At 35.4% G+C, this 21,690-nt stretch overlaps 1 protein-coding gene across 18 annotated transcripts in view; it reads left to right on the top strand.

Annotated features, from left to right (window-relative positions):
- The window catches only part of POLK (DNA polymerase kappa), a 72,224-nt gene that overhangs the window by 10,532 nt on the left and 40,002 nt on the right, over nucleotides 1-21,690 (top strand). For all 18 annotated transcript variants that reach the window (XM_025998292.2, XM_072736985.1, XM_072736987.1 and 15 more), the window contains 2 exons: nucleotides 12,375-12,537; nucleotides 19,762-19,881. In XM_025998292.2, the coding sequence (XP_025854077.1) occupies nucleotides 12,403-12,537; nucleotides 19,762-19,881 (255 nt within the window). In that variant the 5' untranslated portion in view covers nucleotides 12,375-12,402. The remainder of the gene's footprint in view (nucleotides 1-12,374; nucleotides 12,538-19,761; nucleotides 19,882-21,690) is intronic.

The raw sequence follows: 21,690 nt of genomic DNA, 5'->3' as shown, positions 1-21,690 counted from the left end.
CATATTCAGTAAATATTTAAGGACGAATGGAGTAAGTTTAGTTGGTTGATGATTAAAGGGAAGTTGTAGAAACTACAATTAACAAGGCTCAGGAGAAAAATCACAAACAGGTTAAAATTAGTGAGAAACAACCAAATTCCAGCATAGCTTTTTGTAAGGAATAAGTATTATTTGTTAAGAACCTACTCAATGTTAGGCATTGTTTTAGGTTTATTATATTTATTTATTTTTTAAGATTTTATTTATTCATAGAGACACAGAGAGAGAGAGGCAGAGACACAAGCAGAGGGAGAAGCAGGCTCCATGCAGAGAGCCCGACGTGGGACTCGATCCAGGGTCTCCAAGATCACACCCCAGGCTGCAGGCGGCGCAAAACCGCTGCGCCACCAGGGCTGCTCAGGTTTATTATATTTAGTATTCACTCCCCCAAAATTCTGCAAAGGAGACATCCTTATTTTACATGTAAAAAAATTATTGTTCAAAGAAGTTATGTAAGTTACCCAAAGTCATAACTAATTAATAGTCTAGCCAGACTTTGAAACTCAGAGACATATAATATTTACTATCAATATATATGATTGTTTTTAACTCAAAAAACAAAAAAAAGACAACGATTACCCTGAAATGATTGAACATTTGAGAATCTTGTTAGAGCCCAGTTACATTCTGGGCATGTTGCATAGTTTTTCTTTAGTTTGAAATTTTTTTTTTGAAAAAAATTCATCCACATACATTTTAAAGCTGCAATGGCATATTATGAGGCATTTTACAGTGTTTTTCTATAACTAAAGGAATCCACTAGCAAATCTATGTTTTAATTATCCATAAATAATTTAAGTGATCTCTTTTGCAATCATTCTTTAATGTTGTTAAAGGAACTTTAATGTTGTTAAAGGAATTATGTATTGATTTAACTCAGTATAAGAGTATTTCTCATGAAAAAGTCATTGGTATCTATCTTTTTATTTTTTATATCTGAGTATTTTTATGAATAATCTTGAGAAGTAACAAGGGATGGTGAACAATAACTTTATTAGAAATTGTAATAAAAATTGTAACTTAGTAAACAAATTTTTATCCCATATTTTCCTGAATTGAGTAATGGATGTCCTTTGAAAGCAAGTAGCTGCTCATCAATTTTTTATGCATGATCCTGAAACTATCCATCCTATAAATAAAGATTCCAGATATTATACTCATGTTTAATACATTTTAGCTTATCATTATGTCTGGTTCTTTATCTTGCACTTGTAACATCAAAACATTAACATTGAAAACTTTGACATCTCAATCTTGTTAAAGAAGACATCCATTTTCTTTCCTCTATTATTGTAAAATATTTTCATTTTTATATTTATAAACACCATGTAGAAGTACAAGTCCAATAAGGTTTTCATTTTTAGTGCATAAATATCATAAAGGATGAAAGAACAGTATCATATGTCCTGTTAGCAAAATGGGATATTCCAAGTTCTTGTTGCAAAATACTCTATGATGAAGTCCTTCCTGTTGAGTGACTAGATGGGAATGCCATATTTGCTGTACTTAAAAATTCATTGTTTATTCGTTGATTCTTAAGTTTGAGAAGATACCTATTTGAGTCATCTAAAAATTCATATGCTGAGAGTTTGCTTCTAAGATCAATTTCACCATCATTATAGTCTAGAGTGCTGTTAGTTTCTTTGCATTCACTTCTGATTTGTCTAATAATTGTGAAACTCTCCAGTCAGTTTTCTTCTCTTTGCCAGTATGGGCAGAAAATGAAAAATTCAGAACTTTCAACTATGTTGAAAGTTTCATTGTTTCAAACTATGTTTAGCTTTTATTAAAAGCTTTCATCAGTGAAAGCTACCAAAACACACCCCCTGCAAAAGTGGTGTCTCTATACTTCTTTTATACTTTCCTTCAAAGATAAAATACTGTGGGTAATACCATTAGAAAACTGAAAGATAATATAATAGTGATGGTTGATTTCAGTACCAGATCATCATTCTGGTGATTCTACTATTTCATTTTCTTATGATTTTATCTTTTAGCATAAATGATGAAAAATGATTATTAATTCCTAGGATAATGAAATAGCAAAATATGCAATATATAGGAAAATAAGATCCCTAAGATAATCACTATAATGTATCTTCAATTTATTAAAGGGTCAAATAAATCTATACAGAAATTGCAAGATAGAGGGAATTTTATTCTATTTAAAATGAATATATATATATTTTTTAAAGATTTTATTTATTTATCCATGAGAGACACAGAAAGAGAGAGAGGAGAGAGGAGAGAGGCAGAGACACAGGCAGAAAGAGAAGCAGGCTCCATGCAGGGAGCCCGACGTGGGACTCAATCCTGGGACTCCAGGATCACGTCCTGGGCCAAAGGCAGGCGCTAAACCCCTGAGCCACCCAGGGATCCCTAAAATGAATATTTTATTCTTTGGAAGTTTATTTATTTTTAAGATTTATTTATTCATGATAGACACAGAGAGAGGCAGAGACACAGGTAGAGGCAGAAGCAGGCTCCCTTCGGGGAGCCCGATGTGGGACTTGATCCCGGGACTCCAGGATCATGCTCTGGGCTAAAGGCAGATGCTCAATCACTGAGCCACTCAGATGTCCCTCTTTGGAAGATTTCTAAGATTAAATAAGATATGAAAGATCTGTGCTTACAATAAAGTCGTTCAAAGAAGAAACTCTAAAACAAACTGGGTCTGATATATCCTTATATGTCAAAGGTTAATATAACTTTGTTTCTTAATCTTTTTTTATAACCAAACACAAACTAGTTTGTATTTCCTTCTATCTCAAATAAAAGGGTTAGCCATTATAATTCCAAAATTATAATTTGACCAAATAAGGCATTCTTTTTTTTTTAATATATTTTTTTAATTTTTTATTTATTTATGATAGTCACAGAGAGAGAGAGAGGTAGAGACACAGGCAGAGGGAGAAGCAGGCTCCATGCACCGGGAGCCCGACGTGGGACTCGATCCCGGGTCCCCAGGATCGCGCCCTGGGCCAAAGGCAGGCGCCAAACCACTGCGCCACCCAGGGATCCCAAGGCATTCTTTCTAAAGATCAAAGCACATATTAATACACTACTAGTTCATTTATCTTTGTCCAACCCAGTGAAATTTTAGCATTAAAAAATAGATGTATAGTGGCAGCCCGGGTGGCTCAGCAGTTTAGCGCCACCTTCAGTCCAGGGCCTGATCCTGGAGACCCGGGATTGAGTCCCACATCCGGCTCCCTGCATGGAGCCTGCTTCTCCCTCTGCCTGTGTCTCTGCCTCTCTCTTTCTCTCTCTCTCTTTCTCTCTCTCTCTCTCTGTCTCTCTGTCATGAATAAAGTCTTAAAAAAATAGATATATAAAGTATAAAAATAGGTGTATCAAAATCATTTATAAAGTATATATATTTGCCCATTGAGAATAGTTAGTAATACCTATGGGATCCCACCATCACAAGCATTTCATAGTCAACCACACTTTGTAAATCATGAGCTGAAAGAATTATCAGGAACCAAAGTGAAGTCAAGGGGATCAGTGTTCTACGTGTAGAAATATTTATTTTTGCCCTCAGGCAGACATGTGAAAATCTACAAAGAACTGCTAGTAAATTCCAGAGATGAAGGCCTTTTCTAAAAAAAAAAAAAAAAAAAAAACCCTTTGCTGCTTTCTAGTGATTATTGTTATTTTTTTTATAGGATGAAACCCAAACTATTTTGTGATTAAGATTAGTAAATGAGGGTTGTCTGGGTGGCTCAGTCAGTTAACTCTCTTTGGCTCAGGTCACCCTCTCCCTCTGCCATTCCCACTTGTGCTCTCTGGATCTCTCTTTCTCTGTCAAATAGATAAAATCTTAAGAATTAGTATATGATACTGTAAACAAAAGTCAAACAGGTACATCATTTAAACAGGTTTTGTTGGTCATATTCTTGAGAAAAGTATTGAGGATTGGGCAGCCCAGGTGGCTCAGTGGTTTAGTGCTGCCTTCGACCCAGGGCGTGATCCTGGAGTCCCAGGATCGAGTCCCACGTCAGGTTCCCTGCATGGAGTCTGCTTCTCCCTCTGCCTGTGTCTCTGCCTCTCTATCTGTCTCTCATGAATAAATAAATAAAATCTTAAAAAAGAAAAAAGTATTGAGGAATTTTTTAGCCTTTTTAGAGTGTTGTTTCCTTTCCTCACTTGGGGATTTTGAGGGGGAACATGTAAATATATGCAATAAAGGGGTGGGAGATGAGGAAAGCATTGCTGCTATATGTCCAGGAACAGAGAAAACCTTGATATCTTTAAAGGGACAGATGAAGAAGAAGGAGTAAGGGAAAGTGTTCACAGAAAGTATGGGAACCTGGATTAGCTCTGTCTTTCAAAGGAGGGAGTGGGTCTGGGCATGTTGTAGCCAAACTGACGAAAACCAAAAATTAAGAGTTAAAAACTTGAGAGCAGTCACAAAGAAATGACACATTACATACAGGGAACACAGTATCAACTGTCATGATCTTAACAAGTAATAGAGGTTAGAAAACAGTGGAGCAACATCTTTCAAGTACTGAAAGAAAGACCTGTCAACTTTGTATCTGATGAAAGTATCTTTCAAGAATAAAAAGATAAAATAATAAACCTGCTGGCATTTTAGTTATATATTTAGCATACTGATTAAAAATGTGGGCTCTGGGGACAGAATCTTAGGTTTGAATTTCAGCTTGGACACCTCTGGTGATCCTGGATGAATTACATAAATTCCCTAGGGTTCAATTTCCATATGTATTTTACATACTTTAGTGAGATAATATCTAAAGTAGTGAGCAATCATGAGAAACAGATGAGAGAATGCTTTTTAAATACATAGTACCTGCTTGGCATATGGTAAATTGTTTGAAAATGTTAGTTATTATTTATCTGTATGTACTTTTAGCACATATTTTGAATTTGCACCTTTATTCAAATGAAAACATTACTAATCTTTAGGATACAGCTGTTTTATAACCATGTTACTGCTATAACACAAACTTTGGTCTGTGTACAGTGCTGATCCATAATAAGATAATCACAGAATTTGAAGGTAAGCTATAAAATTATTGTCTCACAGTTTTGATGAAACAAGGATCCCAGCATGGCTTGTTGGGTGTCTCTGGGTCATGAGGTTGCAGTCAAGTTCTTTCCTGGGGCTGCAGTCTTATCTGAAGACTAAACTGGAAGAGCGTCCGCTTCCAGACTCACTCACACAGACAAGACCTTCTGACAGGGCTGTGTCACAGAGCAGCTGGCTTCCCCAGAGTGAATATCTAAGTTGAGAACATCCAAGATGGAAGTCACATCCTTTTGTGACCTACTTTTATGTGTGACATCCCATCACTCCTGCTTCTGTTGTATTTGTGAAAAGAGAGTCACGTAATTACATATTGTATTCATTTGTTGTGCTTTTTTCTTCATTTTCCTAGCATCTATGAAATATTTTTAAATAACTATTTTAGTGGTATTAAGAATTGCATATTTCATTTGTAGGTTACATTTTGTTTCTTAGTATATTTGGTAGTGTAGAAATGGATAATTCTTATGTTAGAAGCTACTGTCAACATCTGACCAGTTTTCATAATACTATATACTATGTGCAGATTTAATAAGAGAGTCAGAATAAACTTTAATAATTTATTGGCATTAGGCAAGTGGTTTTGGCAAAAATATGAATTTAGGAATTTTTGCAAGTATGTTTAAGCTATTACGGTTTAAAATTCTGAAATCTGAGAAATTTAAGCTCTTAACTTTAATAACGATGAATACTTTAACCTTTTAAAAATTGTAGTCACACAATGAGAAGCCAGATTTTAAATCCTAAAACTAGGTTGGTCTTATTCTAGCTTCAAGCTTTTGAGTGAAGGAGGTAACAAGCTTTTTGGTTCTAATCTCTGCTGAAATAAATGGATTTTAGCATCTACTTTTTGACTACTAACTCTTTGAGCCCTGGTCGGGAAAAGGAAAACATTTCCAATAACTAGTATATTAGAAATAAAAAAGAAAAAATTCCACAACGAAACCAAGACATGCAATTCATTTCCCTTTTTTAAAATAAAATTATGGTGTCCTCCAGAGGCAGAGATGGATTTTGCTTACCTGTGAAAGTTATATAATACAAGTGCACTTTTTTTTTTAATATTTTATTTACTTATTCATGAGAGACACAGAGAGAGAGAGGCAGAGACACGGGCAGAGGGAGAAGTAGGCCCCTCGCAGGGAGCCTGATGTGGGACTGGATCCCAGAATCCTGGGATCATGACCTGAACTGTTATATGTCTGTAGGATTAGATAGAGTGCAGGCTTTTTAACAGCCTTTTGTCCCATTCTTCTTCAGTAGCATAAGTTAAATGAATAGGAAGCTCATGAAGGAAAAAGACAGTCAAAGAAAATATATATGCATAGTTCTCTCAAAGACTTTATGTCGTTGGTGAAAACTTGCATTTTCTTTTAGCATATATTCTCATGGTTTGGGATCTGTAGAGTTATTTCTGGGGTTTTTTTTTCTGTCAGTGATACATATAAATTTAAAATCTTTTTAACTGGTTCATTCTGAAATAATTTTAAATTTTTTGTACATCCTATTATGCAAAGATATTAAGAAGTGAAGTCAAATACAAAGTTGCATCTGTGCTCTCATTGCTATCATTTAAAGTTGTATGCATGTAGTTTGAGTACATGTGTTCATGTATGTGTGTGTAAAATAATTGGAGTGGAACGTAGAAAATAACCTGTCGAAATTTTGGGGTTGTGATTTTTATTTTCTTGAAAATTTAAAAAAGGGCAGCGGTTTAGCGCCGTCTTCATTCAGCCCAGAGCGTGATCCTGGAGATCCGGGATCAAGTCCCACGTCGGGCTCCCTACATGGAGCCTGCTTCTCCCTCTACCTCTATCTCTGCCTCTCATGAATAAATAAATAAAATCTTTAAAAAATTTTTTTAAAGATTTTTCTAACAAAATGAAAAAGGAAATTTTGGGTCAGGCATTAATTGGGAAATTGCTTTAAAACTAGGGTAATAGGGACTCCTGGGTGGCTCATGGTTGGGCGTCTGCCTTCCGCCCAGGGCGTGACCCTGAAGACCTAGGATCCAGTCTTGCATTGGGCTTCCTGCCTGGACCCTGCTTCTCCCTCTGCCTCTCTCTCTCTGTTTCTCTCATAAATAAATAAATAAAATCTTTAAAAAAATTTTTTTTAAAACTAGGGTAATATTACTAATTCATAGTATTTGGAGGATCCCTGTGTGGCTCAGAGGTTTGGCGCCTGCCTTTGGCTCAGGGCCTGATCCTGGAGTCCTGCGGTTGAGTCCCACATTGGGCCCCCTGGATGGAACCTGGTTCATCCTCTGCCTGTGTCTGTGCCTCTCTCTCTGTCTCTCATGAATAAATAAAATCTTAAAAAAAAAAAATTCATAGTATTTAAATGTAGATAGTAAAAAGACCATTTAATCACAGCCTGAAATTTAGTTTAATCCATTTAATCTGTTCAAACAAACCTGTTGAATGTTTGAACATTTAGAGGATTAAAAATAATATTTGTTCTTCAGACATGCACAGGTTTTTCTGGAAAGATTTTTGGGTTTGGTTATTTATAATAGTGTATTAGAAATAGGAAGCAAGCTCCACCTAGGAACTTAATGTAGTTCTAGTTTTCTATCCTTGTCCTCTTTCCTCCCTCCCTTCCTCTCCATCTTCTCTCCTTCACTTTATCTTTCTTAATATCCTTAGTATTTTTGCATATCTTCTGGTAGATTAATTCCAGATGACTGGTCAATATACTAATCACTTGTGATATTGTTTACATAGTTTTGTGAGCTTTTTATAGGTAGGAGAAATCCTTACCACTCTAAAACTTCTTCTTTAGAAATGCTGAAAAAATCTAATTTTCCATGCTTACTACCACCAAAAACAAAGGTTGGCCCTATATTTTTTTAAGTGGTAACCTGAATAGTTAGTGGTAGAATCAGACTGGGAAGAACTTGAATATTTTCAGAGAAAATATACTTTTAAACCAGTAAACTAAACCACAAGAACCCAAGTTCTTTCCTTTGCGTTGTATGTAACTATTTGTGCTTCTCAGTTGAAGTGAAACAGACTATATTTGTAGTATCGAGCTATAAAAATGTTTGACTATTTTTTTTTCATAATCATAGGACAAGTAGTTTTTTGGGAACAAAACAAGCAATATTCATCTGTAAGATCCATGAACTTTGGCTTTTTCTTTAGGATGCTTACAGTGAAACTTTTTTCCATCTACCGTCCATATTTTTTATTTTTTAAAGATTTTATTTATTTATTCATGAGAGACAGAGAGAGAGAGGCAGAGACACAGGCAGAGGGAGAAGCAGGCCCCATGCAGGGAGCCTGACATAGGACTCGATCCTGGGTCTCCAGGATCACGCCCTGGGCTGAAGGCGGCGCTAAACCGCTGAGCCACCCAGGCTGCCCTTCTACAGTCTATCTTGAAGCTATTTCACAGCTCTGGAAATTTGGCTTAACTATTTTTTTGTTCAAAAGATTTTATCTATTCATTTGAGAGAGAAAGAGAGCATGAGCCAGGGGAAAAGGCAGCAGGGGAGGAAGAAGCAGACGCCCTGCTGAGCAGGGAGCCAATTGCAGGGCTTGATCCGAGGACCCTGAGATCATGACCCGAGCCCAAGGCAGGCAGTTAACCAGCCAGGCACCCCTTGGCTTAACTTTAATGATAACTATTGATTGAGAGTTTATTATAGCCCAGAGAGTTTATTATATCCTAGCCATTCTAGGCTCTTATATACTTCTCTCACAAAGCCATTTAAAGTAGTATTAAATCTCACTTCCCAGAAAAATACAAAGTACAAAATACAAAGTAACAATCTTTTCTGATACTTATTTGATCATCTCTGCTGGGAGCTAGCTCTCCCTTTCAATGTATGGATTTCTGAAGAAATTCAGTAAGAACTAGTGGGGAGAACAGCATAAACCAGGACTAATGAGAGATTCCAGAAATTTGAAAATAACAGAAATACTAACCAATGAAAACAAAAGACAGGCTCACTACAGGGACATAGATGATTTACTAGAAGGAACTCATAATAATCAGGTATACTACAACTTCATTCAACAAATTATTTATTGAGCACCTTCTCTGTTGCCAAGCACTGCTTGAGTTATCTGGGATATACCTCAGTTAAAACAAACAAAAAAGAAAATTCCTTGCCCTCTTGGAGCTTCCATATTCACAGGAGAGATAGACAATAAGCATAATAAGTAAACCTATGTTTATTATTATGTTAGAAAATGATAAGGGCTATGAAAAACATGGGGATGTTGGGAAGATGGGGTGGGAGGTATTAATCAGGCTGCAATTTAAATAGGAAGATCAGGGTAAAGCCTCATTGAGAAGGTAACTTTTGGGGCGCCTGGGTGGCTCAGTGGTTGAGCGTCTGCCCTTGGCTCAGGTTGTGGTCTTGGGAGTTACAGAATCAGATCCTGCATCAGGCTCCCTGCAGGGATCCTGTTTCTCCCTCTGCCTGTGTCTCTGCCTCTCTGTGTGTCTCCCATGAATAAATGAAATCTTAAAAAGAGAACGTAACATTTAAGCAAAGACTTGAAGGGAAGTTAGTCAAGAGAGTATCAGCTGAAGAACCCTAAAGGAGAAGATTCAAGATTAGAATGTGCTTACCAGATTTGAGGGACAGCAGAGACCAGTGTGGCTGGAGAGTAGTGAGCAAGGGGGAGAATATTAGGTAAAAGGGTATACAGGTAACAGGTAGTTTGAATCCAGATTCTGTTGGGACTTTGGCTTTTATTCTGGAGTAAGAATGGGTGCCATTGTACAATTTTCAGAAGAGTGATGTGACCTCACTTGTGATTTAGAAGAATCAGTTGGGCTACTGTGTTGATAAATGACTACATGGAGGGCAGAAAGAGACTATTTAAGAGGTGGTTGCATTAATCTAGGCAAGAGATAAGGGTGGTTCATACTAGGGTGGAAGCAATGACAGTAGTGAGAAGTGGTTAAATTCAGGGTACATTTTGAAAGTAGAGTCCACAGGATTTGCTGACAATTTGGTGTGGAGAGTATGAGAAAGAGGGAGCTCAAGAGTGACTACAAGGTTATTTGTATGAGCAATTGGAAGGGAATGGAGTTGCCCTCAATGAGATGAGGCTCAAGATTGCATGCAAATAGAACTGCTTTGAGGGATGGAGGCAGATGACAAGATCGGTTTTAGACATGTTAAATGTAGGATGCCAGACGGGCATTTGGATTGCAGCTATAAACTTGGAAGTCATTAACATGTAGAGGATAGTAAACATCCTCATGAAAGTAGACATAAATGGTCTGGTAAGTGGGTATCAACAAGACAGGAAGGTAGCTGAATACTAACTTTACCTATCTCACAACTTTGCCTGGTGCCGACACTACTGATAATAACCCAGTTCTTCTGACCCAATTAGGGACCAAAATCAACTGTTAGAGTTTTGGGGCTAACTAATATATTTGTTATGAAATAGTAGGCATTCAACAAGTGTTTCTTTTCCTTTCATATATTTCATCATTTAAAGGACAAGGCAGCTTGGCGCACGTGGGTGTCACAGTTGGTTGAGTGTCTGATTCTTGGTTTCAACTCAGGTCATGATCTCAGGGTTGTGAAATCGAGCCCCGAGACAGGATCTGTGCAGAACATGGAGCCTGCTTGAGATTTCCTCTCCCTCTGCCCCTCCTGCTCATGGTCTCTCTTTCTCAAATAAATACGGTTTTGAAAGAAATAAAGGATAAGGCAGCATAAATGTAGTGAATCTGCATTCAGCCTCTTCACTCTTCAGGAGTCTTGGTTTGGGGAAAATATAAACCAATTACATTCACTAGTTTTATTAGAAAACGTTAACTAAGAGGGCTACTAAAGCATAACACAAAATATACGGTGATATTAGGCTGAATATGTTAGTTGAAAAGTCAAACAATAAAAACAGAAAAATAGCCAGTATTCTCTTGGGCACTGGAAACAACAGCACCAGTGGTTCCTATACTTTGGGGGCACGTTGGAATAACCCGGGCGTGGCTTAAAAATACTGATATCTGGTTCTACCTCCAGACCTTCTGATTTTTTAATCTCATATGTAGAGTCAAACAACAACAACAACAAAAGCAACCTGATGTCATAGATGCAGAGAACAGATTGGTGGTTGCTAGAGGTGAGTGGTGGATAGGTGAAATGTGTAAAGGTGGTCAAAAGGTAACAAACTTCCAGCTATAAAATAAATCATAGGGATATAAAGTATAGAATGGTGACTATAGTTAATATGGTATCATATATTTGAAAGTTGGTAAGAGATTAGAACTTAAAAGTTTTCAGCAAAAGAAATTATGTAACTATGTGTGGTGATGGATGTCAACTTTATAAAAAAAAAAAAAGGAAATGAAGAGGTCCTTAAGGCAGCATAAAATAAATAGATTAATCTCTAAATCTTGCAAATAAGAAATCACTGGTATAATTTGTTGAGCGTCATGGCAGTGTTCACCTGGTCATTTCTTTATAGTGTAAGTGAACTCAAATTGGAAAAAGCTGTGATGTTATGGCAGCTGTATTAGCTTGGAGTGAGAAGACATGGATTCACACCAGTTCTTTTGCTCATTAGCAAACTTAAGATGGCCAATTCACTTAACCATCTGTCTTGCATGGTTACTATAAATACTTTAAAAAGCTAATATATGTGAAAGTAAATAATAAAGTATTATTTAAAGACTTTAAAGAATTATTATTTGAAAGGATTTTTCTTAACCTTAGAAATGACATGATATTGTAAAATGTAATAATTTCGTAGAAGTGAATAGATTATTATATTTGTATTTTTTCACTGCTTTAAGAAATGGAGCTCTGTATACAGTAGGTAATGAATGCTATTGAACTTACCATGTTTAGTACGTGAAGTGTTTTTTGTATTTATTTCCTATACAGTGTGTTAATATGTGAAAAATATGAACTTTGGACTCAGGCCTGGATTTCAACATGGATCTTGTCACTTATTAGCAAATTTGTGTCAGTAGACATGTTCTTAGTCTTAGATTTCTTTTCTCTTTATATTAGGGATAATAAAATTTACCTTTCACAGCAGGGCTACTGTGTGAGGTTCCAGTGTAAAGTGCCAAGCATAGTACCTGGCACAAAACTTATGGGAAATGTTAATTCCTTTTTTCTCTCTGAAAGTACAATAATCTAGGAAGAGTAATTTAAAAGTCTAAGTAATGATAACTTCTCAATGGCTAAAAATTCTTAAATGTTCTACTTATTTGACTGGTTCTTTATCACTTTAACTTTGAAGTAATCACCCCCTCACCATGAATACTTTAAAAAGCAGTGTTTATTTTGTTTTTTCAGATAATAAAAAAAGCTTTAAGTTTACACCATGGATAGCACCAAGGAGAAGAATGGCAATTACAAAGATGATCTTCTGCTTAGGATGGGACTTAATGATAATAAAGCCGGAATGGAAGGATTAGATAAAGACAAGATTAACAAAATTATAATGGAAGCCACGAAAGTACGTTTCTTATATCTTTTGCTATCATTAATTTAGTAGCTTTTTATTTTAATTTTTTAATTAATTAATTAATTAATTAATTAAAATCAATTTGCCAACATATAGTATAACACCCAGTGCTCATATCCCGTCAAGTGCCCTCCTCGGTGCCTGTCACCCACTACTCCATTCCTCCACCCACCTCCCCTTCTGTAACCCTTTGTTTCCCGTAGTTAGGAGTCTAATGATTTGTCTGCCTAATTAGTAGCTTTTTAACTTTCTGTTTAAAATAAAATCAGTAAGCTTTAAATATTTTTATTTAATAAAAATTTAATATAATTAAGTAATTAATTAATAAAAATTATTTTTATTTTTTAATTAAATTAAATATTAATTTTTATTAATGAAAAATTATTTTTTATTGTAGTTTTTAATATTTTAAAGTATCCTGTTGTTAAAACAAACAGGTATGGAATAATCTCTCTTCTGTTCTGTTACTCTTGCCATCCAGTTTTCTGCTTCACATACACATAATATGCATGTTAAAGCAAAATAACATACATGTTCTTTTTTCACCCTTTTTCTAAGTAGAAGAATACTGTAATTGTGATTTTTGTTTTTGTTTCCATTAATGTAATTTGGAGGTCTTTCTGTATAAGTAAAGATCTTCATTCTTTTTTATGCCTTCATGTGTGGATATAATAAAGTTTTTTGAACCAATCAGAATGTTTATTTATAAACATTTAAGTCATTTCTAGTCTTTTGTTTTTTACCAGCAATACTACAGTGAGTGACCTAGTATTTTATCACACATGTGCAGATAAAATTATAGGAGAGATTCTACAAGTGGAATTATTCTACCAAATACAGATAGCAAAAAGGGATATATGCATGTGCAGTTTTTATGAATTGCCCAATTGCCCTCCATAGTAGATATATCAATTTAAATTATCACTGCCAGTATATGAGAGTATATTACCATGGTACAACTGTGCCAGTATAGTGTGTAACTAAACTTTTGGATTTGCTAATCTACAGTGATATAGTGTAGCATTAATTTGCATTTCTCTTATGAAAAGTCAGATATTGTGGACATTGCTGCTATAAATTATGGACATTGCTGCTATAAACATCGGGGTGCAGCTGTCCCAGCATTTCATTGCATCTGCATCTTTGGGGTAGATCCCCAGCAGTGCGGTTGCTGGGTCATAGTGCAGGTCTATTTTTGACTCTTTGAGGAACCTCCACACAGTTTTCCAGAGTGGCTGCACCAGTTCACATTCCCACCAACAGTGTAAGAGGGTTCCCTTTTCTCCGCATCCTCTCCAACATTTGTGGTTTCCTGCCTTGTTAATTTTCCTCATTCTCACTGGTGTGAGGTGGTATTCTAAGTTTTCTTTTAAGAAAAAAAAGATTTTATTTATTTGTTTGAGAGAGAGAGGGGGGGGGGGGGGACCGAGAGAGCATAAGCAAGGGGAAGGGCAGAGGGAGAAGCAGGCTCCCCACTGAACAGAGAGCCTGAAATGGGGCTTCATCCCAGGCGCCCCAGGCGCCCACTAAAATTTTCTCTTAACTGACATTTTTAATGAAAATTTCTTCCAATTTTGTATGTGTTGAGTATTATTATATTTTGATTATTTAAGCATTTAGGTCACTGCTATTGGTAACATACAAATGATGTGAAAATCTTGATGGTAAAAATATATTCATGATTTTCCTGAAATGAAGTCAAGAAACACAGAGTTTATGAAATAAACATCATCTATGAGAAAAAAAAAAAAAAAGAAAAGTCAGATAGTGCATCTTTTCATATGTTTAAAAAGCCACTTGTGGGACACCTGGATGGCTCAGTGGTTGAACATCTGCCTTTGGCTAAGGTTGTGATCCCCGGGTCATGGGATCGAATCCTGCATCAGGCTCTCCGTGGGGAGCCTGCTTCTCCCTCTGCCTGTGTTTCTGCCTCTATCTGTGTCTCTCATGAATAGATACATAAAATCTTTTAAAAAAAAAAGTTTTTTTTAAAGCCACTTGTATTTTACTTTTTTGCAAACTGTCTCTTCTTGTCCTTTGTATAGTTTTCCATTTGATTATTATACATCTTTTTACTTTGTTTATGGTGTACTTTATCCTGTGCAGAAGTTTTTTGTTTGCTTTTTTATATGTACTTGAATTAGTCAATGACATATGCTTTTATCCAAGGTCCTAAATGTTTTCTTCTAACATCTCTGGTCTCGTGTGTATATTATGAAATATCCGTGTAGAAAGGTGTAAAATTAGAATATCCTTTTTCTTAAGAAATGCATGCTGATATCCACAGCAACTTACTTTTAAATGATTTAGCCAAAAAAAGGAAGAGGAACATGCATTTGTGTGTGTACACATGTCTGTGCAAGTGGAGCTGGAGTGTGTGTATATACATAAACATAGGAGTTGTGGGAGAAACTAAATGTAGCAAGTATCTTAAGTAAGACATGTGAGTGTTTATTGTATTATTCTTTGAACTGTTGGAAGATGTGGAAATTCCAAAATAAAAAATTGAGGGAAAAATAATTTTTTAACTGTATAAAACAGAGATACACTTTAAAAGTAAAAGAATTGGGACGCTTGGATGGCTCAGCGGTGGAGTGTCTGCCTTTGGCTCAGGGCGTGATCCTGGGGTTCAGATCAAGTCCCACATCGGGCTCCCTGCATGGAGCCTGATTCTCTCTCTGCCTTTCTCTCCCCCGACCCACCCCCACCCCTGTCTCTCATGAAATAAATAAAATCTTTAAAAATAAATAAATAAATAGATAGATAGATAGATAAATAAATAAATAAATAAAAGCAAAAGAATTGAGATGAAGTAAGCAAGCGTAATATATGGACCCTACTTGGATCTTGGTTTGAACAAATATTTTTGGAGCATTTAAGGGAATTTGAATATGGATCCTTTTCTTAGTGATCTGCAGTGCTTTCTTCTATTCTATTGGATTATTTTTTGTTATATCTTTACAATATGACCTTAATTACAGTACTTTATAATAAATCTTGATAACAGCTAGGACAGGTTCCTTTTTTATTCTTTATTCTTTTTGAAGAGTATCTTAGATATTCTTGAAACTTTGCTGTACCATATAAACCATAGGACAACATGAGGGTTAGAAGCACTTATCCCCCCCCCCCACACACACAGTTGAAAATCCATGTACAACTTTTGACTCTTCCAAAATAAACTGCTAATAGCTTAACCAATAACATAAACAGTTGATTAGTACAAATTTGTATATTGTGTGTATTATATATTACATTCTTACAATAAAGTAAGCTAGAGAAAAGAAAATATTAAATTCTTAAGGAAGAGAAAAATACCTATTTACAGTATTGTCTGTATTTATTGAAAAAAATCCATGTATAAGTGGACCTGCACAGTTCAAACCTGTGATGTTCAGGGGTCAACTGTACACACATATCAGTCATAAAACTGTATATGCATATCATCTGATTGACATGTATCAATCATAGGAAATATATACCTTACATGTATTTTATATATTAATATATATTAAAATATTTATATATTTTGTATGATATTTCTCTAGTATAGGGGGAATGGGAAGTTCATCATAAATATCTTTTTTAAATTGAAATTTTCTAATTGTTACTGCTTCACAGCCAATGCAGTTTACTTCTTTAAAACTTTTATAAAAGAAAATTTTAAACATATACAAAATTAGAATACTAAAGTGAATTCCTGGGTAATCATCACCCAGTGTCAACAGTTATCAACATGTTTGTAAATATTGTTTCATCTATGTTACCCTGCCTAGTGAATTTTGAAGGTAGAGACTGGAGTATTTTCAAACAATTCCTAATAAGTTGGACAAATTTCAAAAAGTTTCCAGTTTCCAAAACTGACTCAAGAAAATATGGAAAATCCAAATAGACCTTTAACAAGGAAAGAAATTAATAATTAACCTCTCCCCCGCCCTGTAAAAAAAACAGGTAACTATGGCTTCAGTGGTGAATTTTATCTGACATTTAAAGGAGAAATAAGGGGCACCTAGGTGACTCAGTAATTGAGCATCTACCTCTGGCTCAGGGAGCCTGCTTCTCCCTCTGTCTGTGTCTCTGTGCCATTCTCTCTCTCTCTCTCTCTCTCTCAATCTCTCTCTGTCTCTCATGAATAAATAAATAAAATCTTTTTAAAAATAAATAAGTAAAGGAGAAATAATATCAATATTCCACAAGCTCTTCCAAAAAATAAAAAGGATGTGATATTTAGAAACTCATTCTGTGAGACCAGTATCACCTTGACACCATAGCCAGACAAGCAGAAGATTATAGATCATTGTCAATATAAAAGTCCTCAACAAAACGTTAGCAAACTGAATTCAACTATATGTATATATAAAACTATATGTGTAACTATATATATAAAAATTATGTATCATGACCAAGTGGGATTTATTCCAGGAATGCATTTTTCTTCTAAAAATCAGGAACAAGGCAAAGATGCCCATTCTCCTGTCTATGCAACATAGTCCAGAAAGTTCTAGCTAATTCAGTCAGGCAATAAAAAGAAATAAAAGGCATTTAGATTGGGAAGGAAGAACTAAAACTATCTCTTCACAAATAACGTGATGTTACATGTAGAAACTCTTCAGGAATTTCAAAAGGAATGCATCAGTTATACCACAAAAATCACAAAAATGTGTTGGGGGAAAGTAAAGATTTAAAAAATGGATAGGGGTGCATGGGTGACTCAGTTGGTTAAACATCTGCCTTCCACTCAGGTCATGATCCCGGGGTCCTGGGATTGAGCCCCTTGTTGGGCTCCCTGCTCAGGGGAGACCATTTCTCTTTCTCCCTCTGCCCCTCCCCCAGCTTGTGTGAGCTCTCTTTCTCTCAAATAAATAAATAAATCTTTAAAAAAATTTAAAAATAAAAAATGAAGAAAGATTACATGTTCAAGGATGAGAAGACTCAATATTGTTAAGAGGGTATTTCTCCTCAAATTTATCTGCAGATTCAGTGTACTTCCCCATCCAAATTCCAGGGGAATTTTTCTGCAGAAATTGATAAACAGACTAAAATTTATGTGGAAATGCAAAAACATCTAAAACAGCCAGAACAGTTTTGAAAAGGACAAACATGGAGTTCTTTGACTTTCCTGGGTTTTTTGTTTTGTTTTGTTTTTTGTTTTTAAGATTTTATTTATTTATTCATGAGAGATACAGAGAGAGCAGCAGAGACACAGGCAGAGGGAGAAGCAGGCTCCCCGCAAGGAGCCCGATGTGGGACTCAATCCCAGGACCCTGATATCACGACCTGAGCCAAAGTCAGATGCTTAACCACTGAGCCACCGAGGCGCCCCAACTTTCTTGTTTTAGAACTTATTATAAAGCTACAGTTATTAAGAAGTGTGGTGCTGCTATAAGACTAGATGTATTGAACAATGGAGCAGAATTAAGAGTCCAGAAGTAAATCTTGTATTGACACTTTATTAATTTTTGATAAAAGTACTAAGGCAGAAGAATATATGATCTGTTCAGCAAATGGTCCTGTGACAGCTGAATATCTACACGCAAAAAAGATGAACTGAGACCCTCAGTTCACACCATACACAAATATAACTCAAAATCGGGTGAAATGTAAGAGCTGATGCAGTAAAAACTTCTAGAAGATAGGAAAAAATCTGAAACATTTGGTTAGGAAGCATTTCTTAGATACACCACCAAAAACACAATTAATAAAAGAAAAAGTTGACAAGTCAGACCTCATCAAATTTCAAAACTTTCGCACTTTTAAAAGATACAATTAAAAAAGAAAATGATATGGGACGCCTGGGTGGCTCAGCAGTTGAGCATCTACCTTCAGCTTAGGTCGTGATCTGGTCCTGGGATCGAGTCCTGCTTTGGGCTCCCCACAGGAAGCCTGCTTCTCCCTCTGCCTGTGTCCTTGCCTTTCTCTGTGTGTATCTCATGAATAAATAAATAAAATAATACAATTTTTAAAAAGAAAATGATAAGCCACATACTAGTATAAAATATTTGCAAAATACTTATTTGATAAATGATTTACATCCAGATTATACAGAGAATTCTTACAAATTATTAAGACAACCTAATCAAAAATGGGCAAAAGATATAACTAGTCATCTCACTAAAGATGTAAGAATGGCTCTTAAGCGCATGAAAGATGTTCAACATCATTAGTCATCAGGGAAATGCAAATTAAAACCACAATGAGAAAAAAAAATAAATAAATAAAACCACAATGAGGTGCCATTCACACTATTACAGTCTAGAATGACTATGAGACAGACAATAACAAACGCTGATAACAATGTGGAAAAGTTGGAACCCTTATGCCTTGCTAGTGGGATTGTAAAATGGTTCAGCCACTTTGGAAAACAGTCTGGCAGTTCCTCAAAAGGTTTAACATAGAGTTACCATATGACACAGAGATTCCACTCCTGGGTACGTAAATAAAGTAAAAACATATGTCCACGTAAAAATGTATAAATGAATGTTCATTGCAGCATTTTTCATAAAAGCCATAAAATAAAAATAATGTAAATTTCCATCAATCCAATGAGTAGATAGATGTAGATGTTATGTTTAGTGATAAGATGATAGGTAATTTTCTAAAAGTGATTTTCTACATTTTATTTAATGACTAACATTAAAAATTTTTAAGTGCTTTATTTTATTTTAAAATTTTTTTTAGAGAAGGTTGTGGGGGTGGGGGGTGGAAGGAGTGTAGAGAGGATCTTACGAAGTCTCCATGCCCAGGTTGGAACCAGACCTGTGGCTCAATTTCAGGATCCTGAGATCATGACCTAAGCCAAAATCAAGAGTCGAATGCTTTACCAATTAAGCCACCCAGACACCCCTTAAATGCTTTTTAAGTAAAAACGAAAGTGATAACTGATGACCTAAATGACTGATATGGATATGCCTCGTGGATCCTGACTAGAACACATTGTTATTTTTTGAGTGTGTATCTGTACTCATCCCAGGGAGTTTGTCCTGTGTAAGTACTGCCTCAGCAATCCTATGATGTAGGTAACTATAATTCATTTTATAGGGAAAGACATTGACACACAGAAAGATTAAGTAGCTTTAGAGCTCCCAGCTTGTAAGTAGTGGAGCTAAGTTCTGAATTCAGTTATTCTGATTCTAGCCTGTATGCTTAGCCACCATGGTGATACTACAGTGATGCTTTCCTTCTGCCCCTTTACTTATGCTTTATTTTCTTACATAGGGATCCAGATTTTATGGAAATGAGCTCAAGAAAGAAAAGCAAGTCAACCAACGAATTGAAAATATGATGCAACAAAAAGCTCAAATTACCAGCCAACAGCTAAGGAAAGCACAATTACAGGTATTAATTTAATTGTTAAATAAAGTGGAAGCTAGTAGAATAGTAATTGATAGTAAAATGTATCGTGATCACGTCGTAATGAAAACAAGGTAAACTGTAAATGTTCATTACCATGTAAAATTTAACAGAGATGCATATGTGGTTAAATATCACCCTACTCTTTTATATCAAGACCCCATACCTAGGCATTGTCACCTCCATTATACAGAAAAGTAAATGGAGCTTGAATTAGGGTAAATAACTTGCCTAGCTTCAGACTAGGATTTAATCCAAAGTTTATGTTCTTTTTATTATATACACATTTTGCAACTAGAAAAAGGCCGCAGGATAAATGTGGCATGTTTTCTTCAAATGCCGATTTTGCAAAAGTGATTTGGGGTAACATGTTAACTAATTAAATTAGAAATTTAAAGCATAATTATGTTGTACTCAAACTAGGGTAGACTGCCAAATGTCCAATGTATTTTTAAGATAAAACATCAGGTTTCTAAAAATTTGGAGGCTTTTGGCTTCTCCACCATCCTCAGGGAATAAATACTCAAGAGTTTCCTCTGGTATTTAAAAGCTATTTAGGAGGAAAGTTAGAGTAGAGCAAAGTTGCAGGGCTTTGTGTAGATCGAGAACTCAAAGTAGTCAAGGCTCTGCTAGTAAAACTGAAGTTTACTTTTTTTTTTTTTTTTTATATAATTACTCTGAAAGAGATTTTACCCTCTCAAAATCTGTCAATTTGACAAAGCACTTTAGGCTATAAATAATGAAAAAAAAATTATATTAATCTACTATGCCACAAAATTCTTCTCATGACAGAGTTCAGAAATGATGAATTTTATTTCTTCTTTATCAATCTATAATGTGTCATTTTCTTTCATATATGGTTTCCTAGAGCACAAGCTAAATTTTTATATTATGTGTTAAGTGGTTCTGCTATCATGACAAAAGATCACTTGCCTTTGTCTTTCAGATCCTCATTTTTAATGCTTCATAGTGTTGTACTCTATAGAGGTACCATAATTTATTTACATCATCACACCAGGGTTTCAGTTTTTTGTTTTATATATAACCTTGTGATGATCATTCTTATCTATATATGTTTGCATTCTTGTCCTGTTATTTTCATCAGGCTAGTTTTACATTTTCAACACCAGAATGCTAGTTTCCTCACATACTTTAAAACTCTATCTTATTAATTTTATCAATCTTGTAGTTTTTGCTGGTAGTGTCCAAATATTGTTTCATGGTTATTTTAATTGCCTTATTTGATAATAACAGTGAAAAAATGTCTTCTTTCTTATTAGCCATTATTATTTCATTCTTGTGGGAATTTCCTTTGTTATTCTGTTTGTATATAGGCTAAGTAGCTAGCACAAGAGACCCCAAAATACAGCGGTTCAAATCAGTTAAGAGTTTCTTTATCCTATAATAGTAAGTAGTCCCAACTGATTGGGTTGTTCTGCTCACAATTGTAATTTAGGGACCCTGGTTCTACATTGTGTTGTTCTATCATCTCCGAACTGTTATCCTTACCTGGATTGACCAAATGGGATTATCTTTAGTCTCTATTTCAGCCCCTAGAAAGGAAAAAAGAATGAAAAAAATCAAAGGCGAGTAATTTGCTACTCAGCAAGTGAAAGAGAGTTGTACATATTATGTCAGCTCACATTCTTTTGATGAGAATTTAGGTTTCATGACCACACGTAACTGGAGGAGAGGCTGTACAGAATATTTTCCAGCTGGGTGGCCATATGCCCATATAAAGATCTATTACTATGAAAGGAAGAGAGAATGGATTTGGGAGTTCAACTAGCCGTC

Source organism: Vulpes vulpes, chromosome 14 (genome assembly GCF_048418805.1).
Source record: "Vulpes vulpes isolate BD-2025 chromosome 14, VulVul3, whole genome shotgun sequence".
NCBI classification, from domain to species: domain Eukaryota; kingdom Metazoa; phylum Chordata; class Mammalia; order Carnivora; family Canidae; genus Vulpes; species Vulpes vulpes.
The sequence above is the reverse complement of the archived record's forward strand: the minus strand, read 5'-3'. Positions and strand labels throughout refer to the sequence as shown.